At 36.2% G+C, this 22,495-nt stretch overlaps 2 protein-coding genes and 1 long non-coding RNA gene across 3 annotated transcripts; all 3 read left to right on the top strand.

Annotated features, from left to right (window-relative positions):
• Positions 1-306: 306 nt before the first annotated feature.
• LOC133784999 (uncharacterized) lies at positions 307-660 on the top strand. Its single transcript, XM_062224259.1, has one exon. It carries the CDS (start codon positions 307-309, stop codon positions 658-660), a length of 354 nt encoding a protein of 117 aa, XP_062080243.1.
• Positions 661-9,567: 8,907 nt separating this feature from the next.
• On the top strand, positions 9,568-10,923 carry LOC133783975 (uncharacterized). Its single transcript, XR_009871055.1, has 3 exons — positions 9,568-9,792; positions 9,904-10,007; positions 10,709-10,923. It is a non-coding gene; the product is annotated as an uncharacterized LOC133783975 (long non-coding RNA).
• A 1,747-nt stretch (positions 10,924-12,670) lies between these two features.
• Positions 12,671-16,019, top strand: LOC133783974 (putative clathrin assembly protein At1g03050). The gene is made up of 2 exons (XM_062223540.1): positions 12,671-13,908; positions 14,749-16,019. The coding sequence occupies exons 1-2, from the start codon at positions 13,254-13,256 to the stop codon at positions 15,852-15,854; spliced, it is 1,761 nt and encodes a 586-aa protein (XP_062079524.1). The 5' UTR covers positions 12,671-13,253; the 3' UTR covers positions 15,855-16,019.
• Positions 16,020-22,495: the final 6,476 nt, after the last annotated feature.

The following is a 22,495-nucleotide window of genomic DNA, read 5'->3' as shown; positions in this document are numbered from 1 at the left end:
CCAAATGCTATCAAACTTTTTGGGAATGTTAGGATACCTCATTGTATCACTTTAGACCCATAAAAGTCACTTTTAGATGCCTTCTACACAATCTGATATTTTCACTTCTCTTTAAGTGAAAATTGTTAAGTGTTTTGTACCTCAACATGAAAACATCTTAACCATTATATTTAACCAATCTTAACATTTAATGTTTATATAAACTATATCCAAGTATCACAAAAAATCAAATAAAATAGAATAAGTGTCATATTATGAAAAATATATATTTAAACATCCTTTATAAGGTGACACTGGAAAAAAAAAATGGGGTTGTCCATTCGAAACTTAAAGGCTTGTGCAAAGACCTTGTACAGATTCTTAGGAGAGAGAATCACCAGTACCAGATCCATCGAGCTCCCAGTCACTTTAGGAGGCTATCCAATCTTGATAACTAAGATGCTGGAGTTTATAGTAGTGGACACCCCATTAGCCTACAATGTCCTGTTCGGGAGACTAGCCCTGGTTGGGCAGGGGGCAGCCACATCTGTTAGGCATTTGGCTGTAAAGTTCTCAACAGCTAGTGGAATCGGGACGTTGAAAGGAGATCCATTAGCAACTCAAGAATGCTACAATATCTCCATGAGGGAAAAAGCCAAGCAAGTGCACATGCATCAGTAATCATAGAGTAAATTGAAGAGAGAGTCTACGAGGTCGAAGAAGAAATCAACCCCAGAATAGAAGAAGACATGGCCAATATTGGTCTCATTGGGGAGCTCAAAGACATTCAACTCGGTGATAAGGAAACCACCAAGGTGGTGAAAAGCGGGAAGAACCTCACAAAGGAAGCGAGATAGCAAATTAATTTGCTTTTTAAGGGAAAATCATGATGTATTTGCATGGTTGAACTCAGACATGATTGGGATTAGTATTAATGTTATAAGCCACGCACTGAACATCGATAAAATCTTCCCTTCGAAATAGCAAAAGCAAAGACTCCTCTAAGATGAGAGGAAAAAGGCCTTGAAAGATAAGATCAAAAAATTGAAGGCAAATTAGTTTATTTTGACATGCTTTATACCTAGGGTGGATAGCTAACCCAGTACTAGTCCCAAAGCTGAATGGCAAGTGGAGAACTTGCATTGATTATTCAGACCTCAACAAAGCATGCCTGGAAGACGGTTTTCCGTTGCCTCAAATTGATCAGCTCGTTGATGCAACCACAGGTCACAATATAATGTCATTCATGGATGCATATTCTGTATATAACCATATCGCAATGCATGCACCAAACTAGGAGTATACAAGCTTCATGACGGACAAAGGGCTAAACTGTTACAATGTAATGCCTTTCGGGCTCAAAAATGCTGGAGCGACATACCAAAGACTGGTAAATAGGATGCTCGATGAATAGATTGGAAACAACATGGAAGTGTATGTGGACGACATGCTAGTCAAGTCCAAACACAATAATAACCATGTTGATGACCTCGGAGAATGCTTTGCTATACTTCAAAAATACAACATGAGACTCAACCCATAAAAGTGCTACTTCGGGGTATCTTCGAGAAAGTTCTTAGGATTTATAGTGAATGCTCTGGATAAGATCAAAGCCTTGATTGATATTCCTTGACCTCAAAAGCACAAAGATGTGTAGAACCTAACTAGATGAAGGGCGACCTTGAGTAGGTTCATCTCGAAATCCAAAGACAAGTGCGTACCATTCTTTAATCTTTTGAGAGGGGGCAAGAAGTTCGAGTGGTCAAACGAGTGCGAGCTCACCTTTCTATCTCTCAAAAGGAACCTCACTGAGCCACCAATCTTATCCAAACCAGTCACGAGGGAAATATTGTACTTATACCTCGCTACAACCGAGCATGCAATCAGTGCATCACTTGTTCAGGATGATAAGAAAGTACAAAGAATAATCTACTACGTTAACAAAAGAATACTGGGAGCTGAATCGAGATAATCACTGATGACAGAACTAGCACTATGCCTAGTACATGCGTCTCAAAAGCTTTGGCCTTACTTCCAAGCACACCCTATACATGTGCTAACAAATCAACCATTAAGACAGGTATTAGCGAAACTTGAAGCATCCGAAAGACTATTGAAGTGGGTTATTGAACTCAGACAATTCGAGATCATGTATCATTCGAGAACAACAATAAAAGGCCAGGCCTTGGCTAACTTTATAGTTGAATGTACAGGATTAACCAACGAAGAAGCCATAACCGAAGCTCGTGAGCTATGGAGACTTTATGTCGATGGATCTTCTAATGAGAACGGATCAGAGGCAAGCCTTATCCTAATAACCCCGTTAGGAAACAAGTTTGACTCATCCTTAAGATTTGGCTTCGAGGCTTCAAATAACAAGGCTAAATGTGAGGCACTATTAGTAGGGCTTCGAATAGCTTCCAAGCTGAACGCTAAGGCCATACACTGGTATAATGATTCTCAGTTGTGTGGTCAATCAAATTTTAGGAGAATGTCCAAATCGTGGGACTAAACTGGCAACATACTTGGAAAAAGTTAAAGTGGCATTCAAACTATTTGAGTTCTACGTGATAGAGCAGGTACCGCAAGAAAAGAACTTTAATGCAGATGCCCTACCTTGACTCGCAACAACCAGGGAAGTTGACACACTCAACGTGGTACCAGTAGAATTCTTACCAGAACCAAGCATAACCAAGTGTGACATGGTCAAAGTCGATATGATAGACTTACAACCTACTTGGATGACACCTATAATCGACTACCTCGAAATAGGGAACTTGCATGTAGACTGGAACAAGGCTAAAAAACTATTGTACAAAATACCAAGGTACACTATCTTGGAATGGAGATTGTACAAAAGAGGAGATTCCATGTCGTTACTGTGGTGTGTAACTCCATCTGAGGCTAAGAAAATCTTGCAAAAAATTCACGAAGGATTTTGTGGAGATCACGTTGGCGAGTATAGCCTCTCGAAAAAAGTAACAAGGCAGGGGTATTTCTAGCCTACGATAAAGCCAGACTCATCTAAATATGTAGTGACAAATGTCAATGATTCGCCTCGATACCTTAAGCTCCACCAACCGATCTCACCATGATGAGCTCCCCTTGGCCATTCGCAGTATGGGGAATCGACCTCATTGGGTCCTTACCAACTAGAAAAGGTGGAGTCATATATGCAGTAGTTTTCATTGACTACTTCACTAAATGAACTGAGGGTGAACCTCTGGCCACGATCACCTCAAAGAAAGTTCTGGACTTTGTGTTGAAGAATATCATTTGCATATATGGGATACCGAGAAAGATAGTCTCGAACAATGGAACCCAGTTCGACAACGAGTCATTCACACAGTTCTGCGAGAAAAATGGGATTATTAAAAGCTTCTCCTTGGTGGTCCATCCCCAAGCAAATTGTTAGGTCAAAGTTGTAAACAAGACTCTCAAGACTTCTATGAAGAAAAGGCTCGAAAAGGATAAATGTAGATGGTCAAAAGAATTACCACAAGTACTGTGGGCTTACAGGACGATTGCTTGAACCTCAACCGGACATAAACCTTTCTCCCTAGCCTACGGCTGCGAGGCGATGTTGCCAATTGAGGTCGAAGTTTCCACTATAAGGCGTGAAGTATATAATCAATACTCAAACCAATCTTAGCTCGAAGAATCCCTAGATTTAATTGAAGAAAAGCGAGATGAAGCCCAACTTAAAAATGTTGCATACCAGCAAAGGGCTACAAGATATTTCAACAAAAGGGTTCGAGATAGACACTTTGGATTTTGAGACTTGGTGCTAAGGCGCGTATTTTTGGCCATGCGAGACCCCTCTGAAGGCATGCTCATACCTAATTGGGAAGGACCTTACCAAATTGAATCTATCATTAAACCCGAAGTCTATAAACTAGCTCGATTAAATGGAGAATTGGTCTCACGAGCTTGGAACGTTGAACATCAACGACCATATTATCAATAAATTATGGTATGATGTTTATTTAGTTATAACCAAGCTTGTGTTTTCCCGAAGGCACTCTTTTCCCTTCTTGAGATTTTCCCATGGGGTTTGCTCTTGAAGGTTTTAACGAGGCCTTTTATCAATAAAATGTTATTCATTTTCATTATTTTTATTTGTTATTTTTCGCAAGCTCTCAATATTCAACAACCTAAGATTTATCAATCATAGGAATTTAAGGGGGCATAAGTGATATACAATAATACCATAAGCTCGAAAAAATATAACAAAAAATTAAAAATAAATTTAAGTGCATGGATCACTAATTAAGAACGAGCATAAAAATAAGTGCATGGACCAATAACCAAGCACGGGCATAAATCCATTACGAGTTTGGATTAACCATTACAAATAAAATGATACAAGGATAAAGTTGGAATTCTAGATTAACCAACAATATTCATAAATCGAGACAGAGCTAGAATTTTTTGCAAAATAGTTTCAACCTCGCAACCTTGAGACCATACGCGAGGATGAGGAAAGTTACTATCACTAAGAAAATAACTAGACTAACGAGACTACATGCCAATAAGTGTTTTTAAACGCGAAAATACGTGGTATAAGTAGTAGTTGGCCTTGAATATAATGAGGTCGAAAATGAGTGATCGAATGAACTATGTATGATTATATGGAAGTTTGAAATTAAGCTCAAACATGTACTTGTGTGAATAAACAAGTATAAGAGCAATCCCTTAGTAATAAGCTTGAAATGTTTTGATACGGAAATATGATGCATGATATTAAGGCAAAAGGTTATAAGTAGATAGTGTGCAAAACAGTTTTTGAGCTAGAGAATTAAAAGCATAAAACTACTTTAAGTTAAATAAACATTCGCAAGATAATAAAAATAGCTCAAACTTGAGCTATAAATTCTCTTTCCCCAAGAGCATCAAAAAAGATAATTACAATTATATAAAAAAAAAATATACCATGGGTCACAACCCATGTTTGAATCTTCAAGGATTGGCGGCTCTGGCATCCACCGATCTGGCTTGCTCCTTGGCCTTTGCATCCTCTTGAGTTGTGAGCTTGGCTTCCTCCTTCTCTAAATGAGCCTACCACCTATCGACAAACTCAGTCTTCTTGCAAGACAGAAAACAGGTATCAAGTTCGGGATTCGTGACCCAGATATGATACATCGCCATATCAACGACATTGTTCTTCTTGGTCTTGAATTCATCAAGAAGACGAGTTTTCTCGCTTTCAATGAACTCATAGGTTGTCTTCTTGTCTTCCTCGAGCTTGGCATTTAGCTCTTAAGCCCTCTTAAGCTCCAGGCATTTTGCTTTGTGCCTTCTTAAGGTCATCCTCGGCCTTGATCTGTGATTCCTAGGAACTTTGAGTGTACACCTTATTCATTGCAACCTCATGGTCCAAAATATAGTTGTGCTGGACAAAGGCAAGGAAGGCCTGTAATTGAAAGTAGATGTTAACAAAGAGTTGGGCGTTAAAGCACATAGTTAATCAATTTTTAAGGCAAACTTACTGAAGAGAACAACTCTCCACTCTGGTCGAAAAAGGGCATTGACGTTCTTACAGCCTGTTATGAACTCCCACTAGGGAGCTTCGAGGTTACTATAGCATTGACTTATGCGGGTCAAGGCATCTGAACCTAGTTGGGCTCCTAAAGTACCGATAGCATTATTGATCATGAACTTCAGGAACGTAGGGTGCAATCATGAGCTTATAGTCCTGGATTGAAGTGTGGGAAGGACAAGTTTTCTTCACCTAACTTGAAGGAGGAGGAATGACAACCTCTGGAAGCACGGGGGGCCCAAATCAGCCTATGCCGAGGCCGCAGGTGCAACCTCGATCCAACCTTTGAGAAACGAACACTCTTTGAGGACACTTGTTGGCGTTTGGATCCCTTAGACACGATGTGCTGGTTGAGGATGTTTTCAATGCTCGAATCCATCTCACTTGAAAAAAGGAAAGCAAACATTTGTATTCAAAAGTGTTTGTAAGAAGTATGAACACACTTCTAAGTAAAGAAACCTAACTGGAAGACCCACTCTGGCTCGACTTGGGGACCAAGAAATCCCTTTATCTTCAGAAGACTCTTGGGAGTTCTTTCTTGATAAGTATGGGAAAACCTCGGCAAATCCCTATAGCCATTAGTCCCGTGTTGGACGGTTATCCCTTCCCAAACCTAGTTTACACTATACATGGTTTGGTATTTTCCTAACCAACTATCGTCCCTATGTACATTAAAATCTAGCCCCGACCATGTCATAAATTTTTTCTAGGGATCATTAAAAAGGACTATGACGTTGGGTTCTTGTTTTAATAAATTCAGAGACCACATAGACATGTCTAACATGACTTTACCTCCATCAGACTAGCTTGAAGAGGCCTCATCTTGTGCTTCGGTCCTCAAGCCTGAAGGTTTAACAAGACGAGGAATGGAGGCTCGGGAACGCGAACTCGAGTGCTTCCTTTTGGGTGGAAGCTTGGCAGTTGGGACAGGGAAATCTTTCCATCTCACATACTTATGAGTCCCAGTATCATCTGCAGACTTGCCTACACCATGAAGACCGCATAAGCGAAGCTTGTCCTCATGTAAGAGGTAGTTAAGGGACCACTAACCATGTGGGAGCTTTAAAATGTTCTCCCAATGTTCTTTCATAGCCTCAGTAGGCTTTGGGCAGTTGTAGTTGGTTGCATAAGTTACCTGAATGAGCATTTCAAACTCAAAATGAAAAGAATTCAAGAAGAAAACTACAAGAGAATACTTATGAATTCGTTGAAAAGAATAGAATCTGGATGGATCAAGCCCATTTGTCCAGAAGAAGATGTTCTTGAGGCTTGGAGGGTAATTAGGTATGTACTTGAACAACTTCCTCTCCCTTGGATAACTCGACAGGTAATAGAAATCATCCCCACCGTGAGCTTGGGAAGGGTTCTTTTCAGGAAAAAGATATATAGAGTCTCGTGTGCCAAGGGTCCATCCCATTTCTTCTCGTGGTATAACGACCTTAGTGCTGCTAGGACCCTGTATGAGTTGGACTAGAGATGTAAGGGGGCATACCGACGTAGTCGATGAACTTCCTGAAGTAGTCTTTTAAAGGCAATAGTGCCTCAGCTTGCATATGTTCATGACTCCTGGCTGTGAGTGTAACCTTTCTCTCTTGGTTGTCTTCACCCGGAGCAAAGCAGCTCATTTTTCGGAGCTGGCAGGATGACACACCAATTTTTTAGACAACTTTGATCCATGGCGAGACAGAATGTCCGAAATCTGTCTTGTGGAGATCTGAAGAAAGAACTCTCTGAGACCGGGGCAGAAGAAACTTCGGGGGCTGTTTGACTGGCTGGCCGGTTTGATGTACTCTCCATGATCTCGAAAAAGAGCCTATCTGGGGGAAATGCTATGGAAACCCTACACTTGGGATCTAGGGGAATCAGATGGATTTCGAGGTCTGGGTTTGGATATATGACGAATCGTAGTCTTATTCTTTTTCCTTCTTCAACCTCGGTAATTTGACGCCAGAAGGGGGCTCAAATGTCTTCACATTCGAGGCTCTTGTGCTCCCAAATCAACCATTGATTTTGAGTAAATTGAGACTCAACTCGAGGAGATGGTGGGTAATAAGGGATTGCAAGCTCGAGCCCCCACCGATTCTCTGAAAACTGCATCATCTAACAAGAAATAAGAGGGTGAGGGCCCATCACTTAGAAAAAAACAGAAAGAAAAAATCTTGATAACTCGAAATAGTGAGGCTATTCGAGGCACCGATAGTAGATCCATGCGAGAGTGGGACGATTACTTCCAATTTGGGGTATTCTAGGAAGAAATGGGCAATTACCAAAAATGGGGATATCATCGGTTTATGAGCATTAAAACCCTATTTCTTGTACTACACGAAACCTATAACCTATTACTCTATAAAACCTAAAAGGTGCCATTTTAACCAATTTTTTACCAATTTTTTTGCCTAAATAGATCTTTATTCACTACCAATACTCATCCATACAAATCAAAATCTCCCTTTGTATAGAGAAGACTTCAAGAATACAACAAGAACTAAGAAAAATTTCTCATGCATGAAAAATAAAAGAATGGTACAAAAAAAAACTTACACAAAGTCGATCGTGGAAATGAGTAGATTGTCGATCAGAAGATTGGAAGCATGAACAATGTTGTGGAACCAAACATTGAAGGCTTTTTTTTTTTTTGGCTTGGAGAACATGCGAGGGTTTGGAACTCTAGTTTGTGATTCTTTTCTGAAAGATGGGAGAGTAAATGTGAAGATGGAGAAGATAAAAATGGGTTTAAATAGATAAGGTGGCATTCGGAGGGGGAAGGGGAATCTGAGCCCTTGAATCAGATTAAAACGTGATCCAATGGACCACGTTTGATCTCAAAAATTGGCGGAAAAAAAGGGAATAGGAAAGGACGTGTGCAGAAAAAGAGTACTCGAGTACTCTTAGCATCCATTCCTATGTTGACACATGTTCACACTCGAGTGTGGTAGGTGGGCACGTGTCCCAAAAGTGAAGTTCAAAAGTTTCATTCTCATAGGATTCGAACCAACACTTTTGAGGGGGCAAAATGTTACATCCAAATTTCGAGAATAAATAAAGAGCCTCGAAATGTAGGCTCATAAGGTGTAAGCTTAGAATTCATAAGTATATATTAACATTATACTTGTACAAATAAATATGAAGTTCCAAAGAGCCATATTGCTTGCACTCGAGCATGAGTTGCAGGCTCGAAGGCAACAAGAGTCTCCTCTGAAAGATGAGTTCAAAAGATCGATCAAGCAAGGAGTAGCAACATCTAGAACAATGATCTTGAAGTCACATATGATCTCAAAAGTGTGCTGAAGCAGCGTTCAAGCTCGAAGACGCATTAAACTAATACACGGATGTGCTGTTAGGAAATCCCTATAATCATAAGGATTTAATTCAAACCGTGTAACCAACCCTATTGTTTAGGGATATTTATCTACGATTAATGTAATTGATTGAATTTTGAGTAACGAATTGTATTTAAAATTTGAACCTAATATGAATATTGTAACATCCCTAAGATTGAGGGAGAATTATGGTAACTGAGTCTATAAATAGCATGGGGTTAGTCATTTGTACTCACACACTATTTTTTTACTGAGAAATGCTTTGTAAAATTGCTCTCAAAACTTTAACACAGACCTTAATTGTAGAGACTCAGAAAAAAAAAAGTATTATTTAAATTATTTTTTTTGTGGGTGGGACCCACCTGAGTAAATGAGTCAGTACTCATTTTTTTCTTCTTTTCTTTCCTTCTTCTTTTCCCTTCTCTCTCCCCGAAACCCCTTCTTCTTCTCCCTTTTTCTTTTCTTTTCTTTCCTTTGTTTTCTCTCCAAACCAGTCACGGCCACAACCAGTTGGACCACCGCCGGAGTGCCATTTCCGACACGCGCCGGATCTGCAGCTTCCCTGACTAGCGATGAAGAAAACCCCAAAGTTTGGTGGCCATCGGAGCAAGGACGCGCCTATACAGCCACTCCGAAGTTTCGCCGCCGAAACTTTGAGGTGACTTTTCGGCCAACTCCGACCACCGTTCGGCGAGTGGGTGGTATCGTTGGAATCAGCGTCATGAGAGGATCGCCTCCCACTAAGTCATTCCGGTCAACTCACCATTTTTCTCCAGCGAGATTTTGGGTATCTTCGCCCCTTTGGAAGCATTTTCCGGCGACACCGGAGGTCATTTGGGCGAAGGAGCTGTACTTTCGTGATGTACTCATCGGGATTATCGTTTTGATATATGCCATGCATATATTCGTTGACGTTTCCGGTACCGCCACCAACCGCTATTGTGCACCGCTTGGGTGAGGTTCCGAAACTTGAAATTTTAAATATGGTCATATTATATGTCATTGGACACGATTTTGAATAAGGAATGCTATGATGATAATCGTTTGCTCATTTGGTGCACGTAGGAAAAACATGATATTAAAATCGGACTAAATCATTCTAAGATCATCGATAAGCTTAGGAGCGTTGCTTTGGGCTCGGATTAAATTCTAAGGAGATATCTAAAGAGGTAGGGACTCAACTAGACTATTGGACTTATTTTACTCATATTAAATTGCATTCAACATATTCCAATTTTGATATTTATAAAATGTTTGAAAAATTGAAAACCTAACCTGCATGTTTTCTGATCTGTTCTGAGGGCACCGAGTGCCAAATATATATTTTGTTCACTTATTTATGCAGGTTATGATTTTTGGGTTTATTCAAATGTAGTTGTTATGCTGCCCAATTTTCTAAAATATAAAGGGGATATGTTTCTTTCTTTTCATGTTTACCTGCATTTGGTTATACTGATGAGAGCCATAGTGATCATGATTGGTGCACGTTGTTGTTTCACGACCTAGTCTCTGTGTCATCATAGGTAGATCAGGTGTCCACTCACCTGTAGGTGTAAAGACCTAGCATCTGTATACAGGAAGTGTTCTGAGCCTCCCCATTGTGGTGGTTATCAGGTCTGGCTACCCGGTTTAGGATGTCGGATTTTCTATGGTGGGTAACGGGAACTAGGGATCTAGTGGACGGTGTGATGTGCACTTGTAGCTATGCTCTTATGATTATTTGTGGTTTCTCTATTTTGGTTTATACATGATGATATATGTTTTGCTTTCAAAGCTAACTATGCAGGGGTTTTATTAAACTTTTGGGTCCATGATATTAGTTGTTTTCCTACTGGGCTTTATAAGCTCACCCCTATCTCTCCCATTCCAGGAGCCTAGTGACGCGAACGTGGAAATGATGAATTATCGATGGAGCCAATGTGTTTAGCCTATTTCTATTTCGGGTCATTGCCTTATCTTTTGAGCATTATATATGTATTCGACTTCGAATCTAATGATCGGTATATCTGAATGAGCTATGAAATAGTTAGGGATGAGGAATGGTGGATGCTAAGTATTATTTTGAGTGTTTATGACTTATTAAATTTAACTGTTTGGTGATTACATAACTGTGGGAATATTATTGTTTTATGTATAATGATAAATGATCATACTTTTATTACTAATATTTTTCTATCTAATTATAGGAGTTATTTCATTATTTTAACTTATAATTATAGTACGATTAATATAAAGTAAATGATCATTTATAAAGACTATTTTTCAACGAGGATCAAAGTTTGACCTTTGACCACCAAAGTTATGGATATTACAAATCTGCCACGGCCTAGGGCTCGGGTCGTGACATTAATAAAAGTGACTCGTGGACGTAGGCAGATTTTAACTGTTGAACCTCGTAAAAAATCAATGTTCTTCTTTTCTTGCTAAATTATACATTTGCTTATTAATTGCACTTGTTTTTATAGTTGACAAAAAATGTCGTCAACACATGCAAAGTGTGAGGCGATGCAAATGATGTTTAATAAGTCGCAAATGATGTTTAATAAGTCATGAGAAAAATGAATCATTCATTGTCACAATCACACAATCACTAACTAAAGTCATTTGAGAATGATTTTAAGAACTTGTACTAAAGTGATAGTAAGTATAAAATGATTTTTTGGATTGTCCAATGTATAATTTCTGTGTTTTACTCTTCAATAGTAGAGGCATGTTTACAAAGGTTTGGTTACAAAGGTTTTGGTTCTAGCAGGTCTTTGAAGTGGTTCTTTTTGAACTTCAACGACTCTGGAGTTAGTTATTAAGTAGGAAGGGGAACAGTGCAAGTTCAAAACATGTGGGCGAAAATGTTATTTCATTTAGGGTTTATACCTTTTTGGACCCTGTATTTTTTCCCATTACCTATTTGGACCCTGTGTTTTGAAAAATTACTTTTTTGACCTTATGTTTTGTAAAATGTTTAAAATAGAACCCTAAATTCGATTTTGGTCAATGTTTTCTCAACTAAAATCACAAATAATTTACCAAACTAACAATTCAGAACAAAAATAAAATCATTTTGCTTAAAACCTGTGTTGTTATATTCAATTTTTTCTTCATCAAAATTGAGTTTAGGGTTCTATTTTAACCATTTTACAAAACATAGATTCCAAAAAGTAATTTGTCAAAATACAGGGTCCAAACAGAAAATGAGAAAAAACACAGGGTCCAAAAAAGTATAAACCATTTCATTTAAGATGTTTAAAGGATCAAAATAATAAAAAACATCATTTAAGATTTTAAAATTAATCAAAATAATTAAAACTTATATATTTCCTTCATTTTTTTAAACTTATATTTTACATTTATGGAAAAATATAAGTTTTTTAGTATTTTAAATCATTTTTATTAGTTTTAATAAAATATTTATTAGTTTTTTTAATTTAAAATAGTTATTTGGAGAAAAAATATGAAAAGGAATAATTTAAAATTTAAAAATAATTAAAATTTTATATTTTTCTTTAAATGACTTATTATTTCTCAAAATAATAAAAAAAATAGGTATAAAAGTGCAACATTTTAAAAATATTAGATATATTTATCGTTAAAAAATTTGGGTATAAAAGTGCAACATTTTCAAGACATTAAGTATATACACTGTAAAAAAAAATTAATATAAAAGTATAACATAACATTAAATATTTTAATAATAATTTACTCTCAATCTCCAAAATCCCGACCGAAGTTACCAAACTTTTTTTTTTTTTGGTGTAATGTTTTGCTTTAATTTGTTATAGTCTTTAATCATGTAAATTTGAGGGTCAAAGCTAAGACGAATTTAATTCTTTTTCAACCGTATCTCAAAAATTCAAAATTCTAATTAGTAGTTAAAATTAAAAAATCAACCTTACATTTTATCATTTATTTTCTATATATAAACTTTCATGTGGAGTCCCATAACTCTAGTAGTGTGTTCCTGGCCATATTATTCTCCATTCTAAACTCATGATGTAATAATGTCACAATTATGAAAACTCTAGTAGGTATGTACTCGGAAAAAAAGTTTAATGTTATCCAAATGATGAATTATGAATGTACACGTGGCTGACTATCTCCCATTGAGCTTCCATATTTCTATGCTACAATGACGCTTAATGCATGGCCGAACCGAAGACCTAATATTGATTGGTTCAGAAAATTAAAAAAAGAAGTTAGTGAGAAGAGAATTAAAAACATACCAAGAAAATGAAAAAATAAAAATAAACAAAAAGGACTCGATTGAGGAGAAGAGAGATTGCTAATAATAATTTACATCCCATCAAAATCATCATCTTTCTTCTCTTCTGCCTCACAAAACTTTCTTTCTTTCTTTCTACCTTGTCTTTTCCTCCTCAAAAGTCCTTAACAATCACCTAATAAGAAGTTAGACCAATATTATGGCTCCCAGCAAAATGAGACGAGCCCTGGGCGCTGTCAAGGACCAGACCAGCATTGGCCTCGCCAAGGTAGGCAGCAGCGCGTCGCTAGCCGACCTCGACGTGGCCATCGTGAAAGCCACGCGCCACGAGGAGCAGCCGGCGGAGGAGAAGCACATCAGGGAGATCCTCAGCCTGACATGCTACTCTCGCGCCTTTATTAGCGCCTGCGTCAACACCCTGGCCCGCCGACTCAACAAGACGAAGAACTGGACCGTAGCTCTCAAGACCCTGGTTCTCATCCACCGCCTGCTCTCCGACGGCGACCCGGCCTACGAGCAGGAGATATTCTTCTCAACGCGCCGTGGCACGCGCTTCCTCAACATGTCGGACTTCCGCGACAGCTCGAGCTCGTCCTCGTGGGACTACTCGGCATTCGTGAGGACATACGCGCTCTACCTGGACGAGCGGCTTGAGTACCGGATGCAGAGCCGGCGCGGGAGGCGGAGCGCGTTTGGGATGGATGAGGATGACGATGATCAGGTGGCTCCCACAAACCAGTTGGCCGTGTGCGTGAGGGCCACGCCGGTGAGGGAGATGAAAACGGAACAAGTCTTCTCTAAGGTTCAGCATCTGTTGCAGCTGCTTGACCGTTTCTTAGCCTGTCGCCCTACAGGTTTGTGATGAACTCAGATACAGCTAATATTACATAGTATATTTGGATGAATGTCTTATTTTTGATGTTTTGCAAAATTATATATATAATATAAGTCGTACACATTCAAATCCACATTCATGATATATAACTATTATATATAGATATATGTATGTTTTTGTATGTACTATAGTGTAGTTTTGGATCGAGAATTTGTAAAAACATGATTTAGAAAATTCCAGATTCAAAATCCCACTCTCTAAAGTAATCATGCATGCACGAATATGAAGATGATAAGACAAAAAATATTGTAAATAAATTTTCAACAATTAATATCACATTTTTATCTTTGTTTTTCTCTTTCTCTTTTTCTTTTTCTTTTTCTCTATTCTTTTCAAAATATTATAATTATAATCTATTAATTCCACAGGAAATAAAACACATATTATATACTAGCTATAACAAAATGAGTTGATAGGTTTTTACATAGAACTATCTATATATAATTCAATTCACACCCAACCCTTTACCGAAAAAGTAATAGTACAGCATATATGTTCTCAATGATCATATGCAATGAATATAAATTTTGCTTCAGGAAGTCAAATTAATATACATTTTAATTTAGAAAATGCATGCACGTTCGTAAATAAGCAGCTATATTTAATTACAATATATTTATATTGTGTTATATAATTAAATGCTTATGTGCAAAAAAAAAAACCTATCAACTGTTTTTATATTTAAATGCTTGTGTTATATTAAATTACAATATATTTATATATTGTGTCATATAATTTATATTTATATTGTGTTATATAATTAAATGCTTATGTTCGTAAATCTTTTGTGCATAAACAGGTGCAGCTAAAGTCAACAGAGTTATAATAGTAGCACTGTACCCTTCAGTTAGAGAAAGCTTCCAAATGTATTACGATCTCACTGAAGCAATAGGCATATTAATCGACCGTTTTATGGAGATGGAAGTCCCCGAATGCGTTAAGGTACTCGATATCTTCACTCGCGTCGGGAAACAGTTCGATGAACTGGACCATTTCTACAGCTGGTGCAAGACCACTGGAATAGCCCGCTCTTCCGAATACCCAGAAGTCGAAAAGATTACGCCGAAAAAGCTTGAGGTAATGGACGACTTCATCCGAGAAAAGTCCACCATGGAAAAAACAAGGAGACAGACTTCCGATGATCAAGAGGTCAAGGAAGAGAAGGAGGAGGAAGAAGAAGAACAAGATATGAATGCCATAAAAGCTCTTCCAGCACCGGAAACCCTAGTTGTGGAAGAGAAGAAAGAAAAGCCAGAAAAAGAAGCCATTACTGATACGAAGCCTCAACAACAAGAGGGTGACCTGTTGAACTTGGGAGAAGATTATGGCTTGTCGAGCCAAGACCAAGCTGATAAATTAGCTTTGGCTTTGTTTGATCATGTTCCGCAGGAGCCACCGCAGCAGCAGCAGCCTGGTTGGGAAGCTTTTTCGGACAAAGCAGCGGCTGATTGGGAGACGGCGCTGGTTCAGTCGGCCACTGGGTTAGCCAACCAGAAGACTAATCTTGCGGGAGGGTTCGACATGTTGTTGCTCGACGGAATGTACCGACAGGCAAAGACGTCGATGGCGATTGCTGGGCCGGGGTTCGGAGCCAGTGGAAGTGCCAGCAGCGTGGCGGTGGGTTCTTCTGGGCAGCCGGCCATGCTTGCGCTACCTGCTCCACCGCCCACGTCCGATGGGATCGCCGTGGTACCTTCTAATGGCAATGTTGATCCATTTGCTGCCTCGCTAGGAGTGGCGCCGCCGCCGTATGTTCAGATGTCGGAGATGGAGAAGAAGCAGAAGTTGTTGGTGGAGGAGCAGTTGATGTGGCAGCAGTATGCTAGGGATGGAATGCAGGGGCAGCTTGGAATGGGAAAGATACAACATAAAAGTTACAATGGAGGTTATACACGTACCTACTAAAAATAGGCTTCATTAATTATTTAATTGTTAATTAGGGTTAACATTATATGGTTTTGGTCGTAATTTTTTGAACTTGTTGATAATTCTCTACTGTCTTGTGGGATTTGAAAGAGTATATATGTTCAATCGATCCGTGCACAAAAATTATTTGTGTTTTAACTTTGGCATATATATAAACGTGCAAACAGGAATAGAAATTATTAACTTTCAAAATGTCATTGAATTGGGGTAAAATGGTATGACAAAGCTTTTAGTCTGGTGATATATTAAACACTCACATTGTTGACATTGTACGTATTTCTTCTAATTATTTACATTGCGGTGGAATATCTAGAGATAGATTAATCTAACTATTCATTAATCAAATCAATTAACTCTACTTTCATTTGAAAAAAGACAAATTTAAATTAAGAAATAATAAATGTAGAAGCAAAGTATTTATAAAAGATATAAACTGTTATGCAAACACTCTCTAGATTTGATCCAAGAACAGCCAAGAACACACTCAACACAAACTGAACAACACACACACATAAAGTACTCAAAGTTACGTGGTAAAGCTGAGTTTAATCAACCTACATCCACGGGGGAAAACCCAGCTCTTCCAATCTTTATTGATCAATGGTATGTTACAATACAATACAACAAAGTCGGCTCTGACCAAAGAAAAGGACAAGAGTACCGAACCTAACGGAATCTTTTCTCTAATTACAACTTATAGCCATTAAGAATAAAAGAAACATACACGTGTACTGATTGGCAGTTAACATATTACAAATTCTCCACCTTGACTGTAGAGTCCAAGAACTTTACTTAGCTAATTGTTTAGTAGTGTTATAGTATGTTTAATGTTATCTTTGTTACTATGGATTTTTGGTTCAGACCGGGAATTATTTGGACACTCATAGTAGTAGTTATAGATTTTCTTAAGTTTAATCTATAGTTTAAGAATATTAAGTATAACCTAAGGTTTGATTAATGTGACTGATATTAAGGATTATATTTATTATATTATAAGGTTTAGACATCAACCAATAGGATTTTAAGCACATGTTATGAATGGTGATTAAGGATTAAAGATTTTTGAGGATTTAATTTAATAAGGAGTAAAGTTTGAATGTTATAGGGCCAGTCAGCAGCATTGAATACGTTGAGGGCTTAGTCAAGGCTGTTTACTCCATTCAAACTTAGCTAAAAATGTGTAATTTCGTGTTTAATTATTCAGCGTGTGCCGATATATCGTAGCACGTAAATACGGAAAACACGAAACGATGCACGGTCGCCTCGGGCATACTGGCCCAGGCGATATATCGCCTATAGGGGGCGATATATCGCCTCCTCCAGTATGTTTTCAAACGTTTTTTAATTCATTTCCTTTCAGCCATTCAAACTCCTTCAACAGTCCAGCTTCTTTTGAACGAGTCTTCAGCCTCTGCTGAACGATTATTCAAATGATTTTCACCTAAAAAGCCATTATTTTTATTCAAGTAAAATCAAGATACTTTCATTCCCAAACTCTATAAATAGGACCTAGTACCCAGCCATTATTCACCTTTTGCTCTAAGTTCAGAAGCTGCTAGTGTTAAGTGAGTGTGAGAGTGTAAACACCTGATTTGGGAAAACTATAAGCTTAAACATCATAAGCTTATCAAACACTTTGGGAAGTGAGTTCTATAGTATTTCGGTGGAGGTGTAGATTGGTCTTTCAAGTCTTTGAGGTAACCAAAACTCTAGTTCCTTTCTGTATTATGTTATTTTCTTTCTCATAGTCTTCTACTCAATCTCTAACCTTAATCTTCATTTTGGTTAGGGAATCTAAGTTCTTGAGCACATAAGTTCGGTAAGCGTGTTTCTCAAATGGTTTAGTCTTTCCATCTCTTTCATTTCATCTCCTTTCTTTAGACTCACTCTTTCTTATGGTTTTAGGAGTGTTCCAAAAAGTCCCAACTCAGTCCATTATATCCTGGTAACTTTGGTAAGGAAAATAGGCTAGAATCAATATGTTATGTGCTTATGTTATCTATATGTTTTATGTTATTAATGTGTTATGATATGTATGTATGTTTGTAGGCTTGGGCATATGACCCATATGACTAACAAGACCCCAAATGGATTATGGGCATATGACCTACTTAGCTAGTAGGACCCCACAAATTCCATGGGCATATGCTTGTTTAGTCTATGGGACCCCAAGTAATAATGGGCATTATAATAAGTGTATGTTATATGTATTATGTTAAGTCTTTATGTTTCTTATGAAATTTTGTATATGACTATGTGTTAGATTTTCCTTGTTGGGTATTAGGCTCATTCCTTTCTGTTTTATGTGCAGGAAAATAAGTTTTAGAGGCGGTAAGATTCGTGACGCTTAGAGGATGTGTATCGATGGTGAATGGAGTCAAGGGGCCGAGCGTTATTCGATTCGAGGATGTAGTCTCATTTTATGTTTTTATGGTTTTATGTGTATTTTCCGCACCAATTATGTAATGTCTTTTATTTAAAATCATCTTTTGTTTTTAAAGACAATGGGATCCCATATCCTTATTAGAATTTTATTTATTTGTAAGTAACTCTTATTTTACAAGTTACTAAATAAAATTGTGGTATTTTCGTAAAAATGTAAGTTTATGTATAGTTTTGTTAATGGTCCAAATAGTCTAGATTAGTGGGTCATTACATTGACTGTCAATCTAGTATCGTTTTACTTACTTTCGATTGAGAGAGAGGCATCTATGATCACTATGTTTAGTCTTCAGTGATGTGCAGCAAGTTTAGACAATGTCTAAACTTGTTGTTGGCAATGACTTGGAGAGCGTGTCAGCTGAATTCTCTTCGGTTGAAACTTTACTAAGCATAACTTTCCCTTATGAAATAATGTCTCGAATAAAATGAAGTCTCACATCAATGTTTGGTTGTTTCATGAAATACTTGATTTTTACTGAGGTATAAAGCACTTTGACTATCATAATAAACAATCACAACTCTCTGCTCCAACCCAAGTTATCTGATCAGTACACGCACTAGATTCTGCTTCAGTTGTAGATAATGCAACAATATTTTGAAGATTTGCCTTCAAGCTTATAGTGCATTGATTAGTGGTGAAAAATACACATTGATTGATTTTATTGTCAAAATAAATGAAGTTTTAATTAATATTTTCATAGAATTAATGTGATTTATTTAATAAATGAAAATATTTTATTATGATTTAATTTATTATTATTTTTTAGGAATTAAAGTTGTCTTTTAGCACTTTAAAATGAAGAGAAAAGAAAACAATTAAATCTGAAAAAGAGAAGAAAAAAATGGTATTTTTCTTGAAACAAAGGACCCAATCCAAAGGCCCTTGCCCACCGAAGCTAGCTCGAGCCACGCCTGTCGAGCCGAGCCACAAAGCCGCCGAGCCGCCTCACACTTGGACCCGTCCCAGCCTTGCCTCCTTCAGCCATATGCCCAAGCTCCAGCCTTGCCTCCTCAACGTAGCAGCAACCCATCCGAAGCATCCCAGCATTCGCCAACCAGCCCAGCACCCATCTGCCTTCTCCTCTCCCAGCCAGCGCCACGTGGTGCCTTGCTATTGGCTGGGAATGGGTTAAAACCCACTTCTGCCACCAGCCACCTTCAACCAATATTTTTGTGGGTATTGAGCCTTGTAAATTGCTATTTTGAGCTTTAAAGTTCATACTTTGTGGTATTTTAGAAAAAGAGTATATTGACCATGCACCAAAATAACTAGGTTAATATTTATAATAAGATTTGATTTTTCAAAATCATATTTTATTATTAATATTTCAAATTTATTTTGTAAACCCCAATTGTTATTTAATTACTTTTTAGTCATTTTCTCCTTCTATAAATAGGGACTCTTCTTTCATATTTACCATGTAATTTTTAGGTCACAAAACTCTACCAAATTTTAGTCTCATTTCTCATATTTTCTCTCTAGAATTTCATGAGAATGTCTAGCATAATAGGCTAACCTTCTTAGGAAGTTAGGATGATCATATATGCACTATGACTTTGTTTGATACTTTTGATTCACTGTGTGCTTAAAGTTTATATATTTGAGTGATTTATTTTCTTTTATCCTCTTCTTCTTGTTATCTATAGTTATATTTACTAATAATATATAGATTTTGTCAAGCACTTTCTATGTATTATCAAATTAGTGAAAATAATATAGATAATATCTTTATCATTTTCTCCATCTCATTCATATATATTTACTTTTGTTAAAATCTATATAGAATTAGTCATGCTCTTTCTATGTATTTTATAAATAGTAAAAATAATATTTGTGTTAGGTTTTATGTCCAATCTTTTATTGCATTATTGCCAATGGTATAATGTCATTTTTAGATTTCTCATAAGATTTATCTCATCTTTCCATGGTAAAGTATAATAATCACTTGAATACATTTTTGTGAAACATATTTGTGCTTCAATGTTAAATCTTCCAAATGAGTAGTTGGGATGTGAACTACTCATTTGTCTAATTTTTATGAATCAAAGATTCAAATAAATAAGTATACATATTGGTGACTCTTGATCCTTCCGACTTGTTACCTATTGTTACATCACACTTTAGTCTATCTTTATTTCTAATCTTTAAATCTCAAAAACAATAAAAATATCATTTGTTATATTTTCCTCATATTATTAATTTCTAAACTTTATTTATTGATTAACTTTATTTCTTTGCCTTCTTGTCACTACAAGAAATAAGTTCTTTGCTGGCGCAATTCGGAATTGCGCAGGCAAAAATTACTTTCACCGGCGCAATTCGTGAATTGCGCCGGCAAAAATCAACCCATTTACCGGCGCAAATTTACGCTGGGAAAGGTGACTTTTGCCGGCGCAATTCGGGGTTGCGCCGGCAAAGGTATCGTGTTAAAAAAATGTCATCACTTTTGCCGGCGCAACCCCGAATTGCGCCGGCAAAAGTACCACCAGATTTTTAAAATAAACATACAAACTTATGCTGGCGCATTTCACCTAACGCGCCGGCAAAATTCAAACGTGTTTTTTAAAATTTTCACACGTTTTAAAGAAGGTAGGTGGGTATACTTTTGCCGCGCGTTTAGTTGCGCCGGCAAAAGTGAAAAAATGCGCCGGAAAAAGTTGAAATAATTAAAACGACGTCGTTTGAGTGTAGGGTTTAGTAAAATACTTTTGCCGGCGCAACGAAATGCGCCGGCAAAAGTTATAACGATATACTCAGCCGCCCGAGCCTCCTTCTTCCCCATTTCAGTTCTCTCTCTGAAACAAAGCGTCTCTCTCTCTCTCCTCTGTGATATACTCTCCGACCACCGTGAGCCATTATCCCACCGTGGCTTCTCTCTCAAGGTTAGTGAAGCTTCTCTCTCAAGTTAGTATTCGGGATTTTTTAACATTTTTGGATTTTTTTCTCTATATTTTTTTTTGTAATTGTATTTTTTTTGTTATTCTCTCCCTATATATACATGTGTGTAGCTACTCTCGATAAAACAAGTCTAAAAAGGTTAGTTTATATATATATTTATATATGTTTATATATATATTTCGGTTTATATATATATTTATTTTGTTTTATATATATATTTATATATATCTGATTATATATATTAATTTATATTTATCAGTTTATATATATGTATATATTTATATATATCAGTATATGTTTATATTTATATATCTGAGTATATGTATATATTTATATATCCGAATATATATATATATATATATATGCATTTCAGTATATGTGTGTATATATGTTTATGTATATGTGTAAATGTGTGTGTATATATGTTTATGTATATGTGTAAATGTGTGTATATATATGTTTATTTAATGTTAAATTTTTTTAGAAAATTGATTAATATAAATGTATGTGTGTGATATTTGATATTATAGTTATATTTTTCTGTTAAAAAAATAAATAAATATGTGTAGTTTTATAAAAATGAGATTAATAATGAAAAAGAAAATATGATTTTAGTATTTATTAAAAAAAATTTGATTTGAGTATGTATATTTTTTAATTTTAATGCTTAATATGTATATTAAAAAATAGATTAGATTATGTATATTAAAAAAATATATATTATATTTTTTATATTAAATATTACTTCTTTATAAATATTTATTAAATAAATTGTTTTGATGTTACTGATATAAAATGATATAAAAAGATTTGATATATGTTATTAATCTTGGTTTATGTTGTGCATGTTATGATAATGTTCTGTATATTGCTCTGGGAATATTCTAGTTATATATGTGTTTAATTTGTAGGTTTTTCAATTTTTGGGATAGTTTGAAATATAGTCGTTATGCTGCCCAAATTTTGTTGGAGTTAGTAAAATTAATAAAAGTTTAATAATTAATTAAATAAAAATTTAAGTATAATTAAAAATTCATCAAAAAAATAATTTTTAACTATAATTTAAATAAAATAAAATTACCAATCATAATAATTAATAATTAATTTTAACATTAATATTAGATGTTTTGTAATTGAAAAAGTTAAAAATATAAATGATTTAATAAAATATAAATATAATAAAATTATTATTGATTAAGTAAATAATCCAATACAAATTGAAGAATTTAATAAAAAATTACAAAATGGAGATTAATGTATAATTAAATTAATTTTAAAT

The sequence above is a fragment of the Humulus lupulus genome, chromosome 6, assembly GCF_963169125.1.
Source record: "Humulus lupulus chromosome 6, drHumLupu1.1, whole genome shotgun sequence".
NCBI lineage: Eukaryota > Viridiplantae > Streptophyta > Magnoliopsida > Rosales > Cannabaceae > Humulus > Humulus lupulus.
The sequence above is the reverse complement of the archived record's forward strand: the minus strand, read 5'-3'. Positions and strand labels throughout refer to the sequence as shown.

What these genes read in the sequence shown, in the direction of transcription:
- LOC133783974 (XM_062223540.1), top strand. Translation starts at nt 13,254, where the DNA reads ATGGCTCCCAGCAAAATGAGACGAGCCCTGGGCGCTGTCAAGGACCAG. An exon ending in CTTAGCCTGTCGCCCTACAG is followed by an intron (nt 13,909 to 14,748) that starts GTTTGTGATGAA and finishes GTGCATAAACAG; the next exon opens with GTGCAGCTAAAGTCAACAGA.
- LOC133784999 (XM_062224259.1), top strand. Translation starts at nt 307, where the DNA reads ATGGGGTTGTCCATTCGAAACTTAAAGGCTTGTGCAAAGACCTTGTAC.